Source organism: Tupaia chinensis, unplaced genomic scaffold (genome assembly GCF_000334495.1).
Source record: "Tupaia chinensis unplaced genomic scaffold, TupChi_1.0 Scaffold000078_1, whole genome shotgun sequence".
In the NCBI taxonomy this organism is placed as follows: domain Eukaryota; kingdom Metazoa; phylum Chordata; class Mammalia; order Scandentia; family Tupaiidae; genus Tupaia; species Tupaia belangeri.
Window position 1 is genome coordinate 3,378,126 of NW_006159539.1, and position 8,369 is coordinate 3,386,494.

The 8,369-nt window shown below is 52.4% G+C and overlaps 1 protein-coding gene across 1 annotated transcript in view; it reads left to right on the forward strand.

Moving 5' to 3' along the window:
- ARNT2 (aryl hydrocarbon receptor nuclear translocator 2) overlaps positions 1–8,369 on the forward strand; it is a gene marked incomplete at its 5' end in the record, with an annotated part of 112,042 nt that overhangs the window by 51,819 nt on the left and 51,854 nt on the right. Inside the window, 2 exon segments of the mRNA XM_014585061.1 lie at positions 2,128–2,193; positions 2,474–2,559. Coding sequence (XP_014440547.1) covers positions 2,128–2,193; positions 2,474–2,559 — 152 coding nt within the window.

Here is an 8,369-nt window from a genome sequence, read left to right on the forward strand (position 1 = left end):
CTCCAGAATAAAGCCCGTGCCTGTGTCCCTGGCTCGCGGCTGCCTGGGTCTCTTCGCACACCTCTTTGACAAGCCAGCGTGGCTCTGCACTGACCCCAATAACCAGCCACCCCACACTCCCTCGCACTACTCTCCCCTCTGACACCGCCAAGCCCCCACATCAGCGATGCGCCGGGTCACAGACCCCACGCAGCCGAGCCACTGCTGTCACTTGCACTCCGTGTCTGCTGTTGGAACTGTGACTTGTCACTTTGGACGCTTGGGCGCCTCTGTGAGGTGCTCTCCTATGAAGTTCCAGACAGCAGTTACAAAGTTTCCTTTCATTCAAAGCGGTCTTGTTCAGCAGCTACTCTGTTTAAACAATATCCCTGTATCCAAGCCGGTTAGGCCCCCTCAGACCATCAGGGTTTCTGGGCTGAGGGGAGATCTGTTTCTGACCCCCTCGCTGGGCCCGCAGAACCAGGAGAGGCCTGCTGCTCCCTTCTGCAAGAAATAGCCCTCCATGGAACTGAGTGGAGCCCTGTCCTCGGAGTCTCCTTCCATCAGGTTGGGCATCTGGAATTCTTCCCAAGATATGGATGAAACCTCCTTCACCCTTGCCTCAGGGCACAGCTGTCTACATCCGAGTCGGGGCTGAGTCTCCGCAGACTGCACCCCCCCCCCCGTGCACCCCCCCTCTCCACGCACACCCCATGCTGCAGACGGCGCAGGCTGGGCTGCAAGAGGCCCGTGGCTCTGCGTCCACCCAGGGTCAGACACCGTCAGTCAGTGTAGCCGGCCACAGTGGGGCTGCCCTGCAGTGCTTTGGAAAACAGAGTGAGTGCCCACCCCAGCCTGGTGGCCACGCGGAACACCAGCAGGTAGATGTAAGTTTCTTGTTTTTATTAGCACAGTTTAAAAATGTAAATGCCATCGTGGTGCGTCTTTATGACGCAGGTAGTCCCTGATGGTCAGACCAAGGGTATTCCCACAGGCACCCTTCTCAACCAGCAGGATCAGTCCTCAGCGGCACCCTCTAAGCGAGTCCCTTAGGAGCGAGTGGACTGGAAGCATCGCATTACACCCTTGCTATTAGCAGTCTGTGGTGCTGCTGTCACTGCCCCGTCACAGGACTCAGCAGTCCCCTCCCTGCGCTGGTGGCCCTCTCGGGGACATGTTCCATGTTGCTTGTTAGCGTGCCGGGCCCACACTGCCTGGGCTTACCTGAGAGGTGGGCAGGACCCTCTCCTAAGGAAGCGGCTCAGTTTCAGCCAAACGCAGGGCGCAGCGTGCCGGGAAGGGCAGAAGGCCCGGCCGGCCTCCCTGGCAGCAGTCTTGTGCATGGCCCCCGCTGTGACAAGCACGCTGGTGCTGGCCGCTGCCCAAGGTCTCAGAGTGTAATCGGACATCTGTCTGCTGTGTTGACAATGAAGACATCCAAGACCTTGCCTGTCATGGAGCAGGGAAGCGGAGGTGTCCACGGAGCGGGCAGCCACGTGCAGGCGGTGACATGCAGTGCCCAGGCATTGAGAAGGGCAGCAAAGGGCCTGCCGGAGTGGGCAGTGGGGCACCTCCCTTCTCCTGCCTCCCAGAGAGAGACCCTTAGGCTCCCCCTCACCCCCATCCCCTGCAGTCAGCAGGCCTCCAGCTGTGTCTGAACCCCAGTGCAGGGGCGGGGCTGGGGTCCCGCCGCCCGGGGCTGGGTTCCCGCAGCCGGGATGCAGAAGCGTGAGAAGATGCTACCGGCTGTCCAGTAGCAACATCTGTTTCCAGTTGCTGTCTCCGCTCAAGCCTGAGGAGACACTTTCGCTGTCGTCACCCTCTTCCCCGCTTTCCTGAAGGCCCCCCAGTTCCACTGAAGTGATCTGACCCTGAGCGTGGCCAGGTCCCTTCCAGCAACTTTCTGTCGGTCAGAGCTTCTGGGCTGGGTCCTGAAACGAGCTCGCAGGTATTGCAACGCCGACTACGCGCTTTTGCCTTCGGTGGTCCCCCACACCGAGGCAGGCCCTCTGCAGGAAGCCGGCTGCAGGATTGCCTGAATGAATGTGAGGCTGGCAGCTAGGGCCCGCGGCCTGAACGCACACCGCGCGCTTTGGGACTTGCCTGGAATTCCGGTCATTCTCATGTCACTCATGTATCAAACCCTAGGTGTGGCAACGCTCCTCTGGACCACCTTCCTCTGAACAGGATAACCACCATGAGGAAACGGTTCAGGTCAGTATTGTTTCGGACGTGGGTTTGGGGCCGAGCTGGAGGAGGTGGCTGAGGCCCACGCGCCAGTGGCCGAGACAAGGAGCGGTCGAGGGGGACGTATTTTGGGCTTTCAGACCACGTGTGAAGAGGGAAAACAGGAGGGTAGGAAGGTCAGGATTTGAAACCACCAAGGCGAACGAGGGAGCCTGTAGCTCTGGTGCCACAGCATCAGGGTGGAGGGTGGAGTCGTGGGCGGCCCTCGTGGGATGGGGAAGACAGTTCCCGGACGCTCTCTCCTTAGGAACGGCCTTGGCCCCGTGAAGGACGGAGAAGCTCAGTACGCTGTGGTCCACTGCACAGGGTACATCAAGGCCTGGCCGCCCGCGGGTGAGTACCCCACGGGACTGGATACCGCTCACACCTGCCCTTGGCGTCTCTTAGAAGCGTGTTCCTGGGACCAGCAGGTGGCATAACGGTTACGTCGTTGAATTCGCACAACGCTGACTGCGGTTTGAGTCCCAGACCCGCTTTCTGTCTCTCTGTCTCTCTGACAGAGCTCACATCCTATAGCAAAAACCTCTCTCTGAAGAAGTGTGTTCTTGGCTCAGCTGCAGTGCTGTGCACTGGCAGGCTATGGCCACATGGGAGGCCTAGGTTCGATCCCCAGATATGACAGTGCAAACCTGTGCTTCCAGCTAATTAGGGAGACTGAGGCGGGAGGCTCATGACATAGTGAGGCCCTGTCTACAGAAAAGAGGACCAGCCCCTTAGCCTGGTGGTTAAGGGGGCTGGGCGCCACACGACGGACCATGCAGTTGTATCTCAGCCCTGGCAGCTTAACAAACTTGCTGGGTACCTGTGTGTAATTGCCCCAAATCCTGGAGGGATAGAGAAATGGAGGGAAAGGGTTGTGGCATGACCGCACCCCACTGGGGGATGCTTTGTCCCATTTCTCTCTCTCTGTCTTTCTGTCTCATTCTGGTGAGCGTGTATGCCCTTTGGCAAGTAAGGGGAAAAGTTCATAAAAATATATATTGTGAAAAAACCGTACATAGATTTGAAGAGTTTGGGGGGTTTTTGCACCAAAGTAAACTAGTACTTTAATTCCATTTTTCCATACACTATATACAAAGCTATATCTGCATTGAGTTTAGCTTTTTGCCATAGGGCACATGTGCTCGCTGGAGAGAGAGAGACAGAGACAGGGAGAGAGAGAGACCTGCAGAGGTAGAGAGAGGGAAAGTGAGAAGTCACCCCTTGGAGGGATGGCCACGCTGCAGTCCCTTCTCCTCCATTCCGCTCATGGGATTTTAGGCACACGCGCACACATGGCTGCCATGATCTTTGAAGCTGCTGGGTCCCAAGCTCCACCTGCAGTCGGCCATGTGGGCGTCCAGCGCCTTAACCACCACACCATCTGCTGACCCCTGGTATGATGTATCAGTTGCTGAAAGAGCAATGTTGAACTCTCACCTCTACCCTTGATTTTGATGCAAGATATTGGGGTGATCGGGCCCGACACCAGTGCCAGAGAAGGGATAACAAAGTGGAGCTTCATGAGAGAGGGAAGGAAGAGCAGAGCTTCCAAGCTGGGTGGCCCCGGAGCCCCCGGAAATGGGTTGCAGAAGAGCAGCTGAGGCTAGAGCCGAGAGCTTTTTATGTAGCAGTCTGAGGATGGGCTGGCTCTGATAGGGATGTGGGCTTCAGAAAATAGTTACTTGGTCGTCTGGGTGCTTTATTACTCTGTTCTGTTCTTCCTGGGGTCAGCAGTTGATAAGGTCTGTGCTTTTTGTTAGAATGCAGTTAGCAACTGGAAACAGTTGCACTTAACTGTAGCAGTTTGGAGCCCAGTGCAGCCAGCTCTTGGCTCTTGGTCTGTTAAATGTAGCCATTGTGACAATCTTGCGTTTACTGTGTCTGTGTTTGGGGCCTTAACCCTCACTGTAAGCCCCAAGCCTGTCTCCTTCCTCAGTTTCGCCTGTTTGTGCTGCATGTATTTTGCAACGCCGCTGTTTGGTGCATACGGTGCTAAGGAGTGTGATGTGTTCTGGGAGAATCCACCCCTTTCTGTCATGCCCCTCTTTTGTCCTGATAATTTCCCAGCTCTGAATTCCGCTTGGCCTGAAATGATACAGCTTCCCCCCACCTCTCTTTTCGTTAGTGCTGCCATGGTATATTTTGTTCCATTCTTTTAACTTCCTACTGTGTCTTTGTATTTAAAGTGTGTTTCTTGTTGCCAACTTGTATGTTGGATCCAGTTTCATTTAAATCCACTCTGACCATCTGCCTTTTTAGATGGTGTGCTTTGACCCTTCACATTTAATATAATTATTGATAGTCTGATTAATAGCTACTCTAGTTCCTGTTTATTGTGTTTTATTCTTTGTGCCCTCTTCCCCACCCCCGCCTTTTTCTGCCCTCTCTAGTTTTCATTGAAAATTTTATATTCTTTCATTTATTTTCCTCTCTTAGCATGTCAGTTGGACTTCTTTAAAAGTATTTCTAGGGGCCAGCAGATGGCATAGTGGTTATGTGGCTGGACTTCCACATGGCTGACCATGGTTTGAGTCCTGGACCTGATGGCTTGAAAAATCATGCCAGGCACATGTGAGTGCGTGCCCAAGAGGAGAATGGAGGAGAAGGGAATACAGCGTGGCCATGCCCCCGGGGATGATTTCTCACTCTGCCTCTCATGGCCTCTGTCTCTCTATCTCACCAGCAAGCACACATGTCCTAAGGCAAAAAAGTCTAAAAAAGGAAAAGTATTTCTGATGTTTTTTCATAAGTTTGCCCAGGGCAGCAGGTGCCTGCCGTCCAGAGAGCCTGCAGAGGAGATTGGGGCCCAGCGTTCCTGGAAGTTCGGGTAGCTCTGAGACGGTATGGGAGCCTACTGGGCAGCAGGGCCGGGACGGCTCGCGCATTCGGGCTTCAGCACTGGGCCTGGAAGCTTTGCCACAGGAGCAGTGGTTGAAGGGGCCAGGGTGTTTGTCTTGGAGGAAGCGAGACATGATTTCTGTCTTCAAGTATTTGAGGGGGTGTCTCGTGGAGAGGAATTCATCTTACTTAGGATGCTTCCAGAAGTGACCGTTTGGACCAGAAAGGGAAAGTTACCAGAAGTTATATTTTAACTCAGTAGAGAGAAGGGAGGAAAGGATATGAACGAGTGTTTAAAAAGGCATGTATAGACACACTAAACATATGGAAAATATAGCCTCGCTGTTGCTCAGAACTGCACATCAAAATGACTTGATACCACCTCCCTTTGCCTAACAAATGAAAAAAAAAAAAAAAAAGACAAAAGACAAAAGACGTGGCGTTGGTAAGGTTCAGAAAAATGGATGTATTCATATCCTGCTGGTGGAGGTACAAATGAGGCCGGGCCTGTGAACTCATCTGTTAGTGTGCGTGAAAGGCCTTCAAAGGCGCATCCCTTAAGACACGGGCCTTGTGCTTGTAGGAAATTATTGTAAGGAATTAAGAAGAGAGATGTATGTGTTATGTGTTTATGCCTTCGTGAGAACCTCAAATTATCATGAAAACCTCAAATTACTCTAAATGTCAGTGATAGAGAATGAATCAAACTCAGCATGGAACATCGATGTGGAATACTGGGTGACCATTAAACAGGCATGTTTTCTTTTTCTTTTCTTTTTCTTTTTTTTTTTTTTCTGAGAAGGTTTTGCTATAGGGTGTGTGTACTTGCCAGAAGGACAGAGAGATAGAAAGCGAGAAATCACCCCCCAGGGGGGATGGCCACGCCACAATCCCTTCTCCTCCATTCTCCTCTTGGGATCTTGGGCACGCACGCACATGCGCCCAGCATGAGTTTAAACCTCCAGGTCTGGGACTTGAACCACAGGCGACTACATGGGAGTCCAGCGATATAGCCATTATGCCAACTGCTGGTCCCAAACAGGCATGTTTTCAAAAGATACTTAAGATGAAAGCAAAATGCCAGCCAATGTTGTGGTGGTTAAGGCTGCTGGATCCCACATGGCTGACTGTGTGGTTCGAGTCCTGGACCCAGTGGCTTGAAAGTACATGCCAGGTATGTGTGCATGCATGTCTAAGATCTTAGAAGGAGAATGGAGCAAAAGGAATTGCAGGGTGGCCATCCTCCCTGGGGTGCTTTCTCAGTTTCCCTTTTTCACTCTTTCACTCCGTCTCTCTCCAGCAAGTGCCTGTGCCCTATAGTAAAATTCGAAAAGAAAACAAAGCAAAGTATCAAAAAGTATTACAGAGACTATTAGCAGGCTATCAGCAGACCGGCACATCATGATTCCCTTTTATTTTTAAATTATAAATAGATAGACCATATTTGTCCTTTGTAAAATGATGTGTGTCTTAAGCAGTTATTTTTGTGTAGTAAATTGTTGGATACTTTTTTCTTTTCTATTCATTTCTGTATTTCACAAATTTTCACATGACTTTAATCAGAGAAAACGACGTGTTCTTTTTTGAGAAATCAGTCTGAATTTTCTCTGTCTTTTAAAAGAATCATTTAATTTTATTTATTGTTATTATTATTTAATTTGACCAGAGAGAGACACAGGGGGAAGAGGGGAGTGAGAAAGCAAGCCTCCAAGTCCGGGACTTGAACCATGGTTGGCCATGTGGGAGGCCAGCTCCTTAACTACCATGCCACCTGGCAGCCTCTGAAGTCTCTGTATTTTCTAAAGAAGCGTTTCTTTTCATCCCCAATTCAAGCCAGATCATTTGGATTGAAGAGTCACCTTAAACTTAGACGTGGTGCTCTTTTGTCTGTTTCTGGGTTTTGGTTTTTACTTAGTTGGTCATTTTGTGTGCAGAGAGAGGGTCTGTAAAATCAGGCATTCTCCATGCATGATGACTCTGGTGTGCTTACAGGGTGTGAGCTGGTGCACTGCCCTGTGGCTGTTGGCACCGTTTCTGGGGGATCCCTGTGCTTTGGGTACATATGCTGTGCTGTCAGACCCCTCAAGGCCAGGCCGTGCCTCATTCACCCTTCTCACCCCAGCACTTCTTCATGGTGTGCATTTCATGAGGACTGAATGAATGGGCGGATGGGTAGGTGGGAGGGAGGAAGGGAGGAGGAGGGAGAGAGGGGGAGGCACTCACTTGGACGAAAGAAGTCGTTGACCTAGACAGATGGGTATGTGCAAGAATGTCTTGCCAGCATTTCCGAAGGAGTTTATAAAATTCGCTTTCCCAGAAATCTCTCAAGATGGTGGAGACAGTCATCTGGCCCAGAGGAGGTGGCTGGAATGAGGTCGCGGCACTGTTACCCAGAGCAGGGTCATTGAAATTGGAGCGTTGGATCGGGAACACGCTCGGTGATTGGACGCGGCCTTGGACGCGTTTGTGAGGACGCTGCCCCCGCGTGCTCACGCGCTCAAGTTCCTCCATCGGAAACAATGATGTGGTTAGGAAGTACGGAGATCCCTGCGCACCAGTCACTAAAGATAACTAAAGGTGGCCTTGACACTCTTTAAGGGGGCAGCAGAGGCAGACTTCCGGCAGCCAGCAAGGGCTTTCTAAGCACAGTCTCCCACAAGCCCCGCGTAACACACCTGCTCCTGCCCGGAGGTTTGCTCTGCACTCGGGGCCCACGCTCATGCTGCTGGCTCCACATTAGACGTGACGTTTCGGCGTAATCTGACATATTCCACCCCAGACGCCCTATCTGTTGTAGGGGAGCTTTCCCAGTGGGCCTCACGGCATGGAGATGGCATACGTTTCCGGTCAAATATCTCGGGGCAACACTGAAAGAAAAAGCAGGGTCCCCAAGATGGATCCCTTGTCCAGCCCTCCAGTCATGTAGCCTGTCGGTGATCAGCTGTGACGGGGTGTGTTTTACCTCTGGGGGGCCGTGTTCAGAGTCCAGAGGGCCCTTCAGAATGCTGGAGACTGCTGTGAACCGCCTCCACGCCATTGTCATCGCCCCACCACCTCACATGTCACAGACAGCGTTTCAGCTTTGGGCCAGAAGACGTGCCCAGAGCAGAGGCCTCCTTTTCCAGTTACGGTCATGTGATCTGCTTGGTTCATCCTCCGACGCCCCTCGGAACATGTCTGCTTAGCTGGCGGCAGGGAAGCCCCGCACAGCCAAGGTCTGGCCCCTGGGAGGGGAGCTGGATCCAGAGCACATGACCTCTCCGGGGGCCGTCGGGGTGAGCAGGGGGCTGGAGTGCTGGCGCCTCTGTGTGCTTTCTCACTGC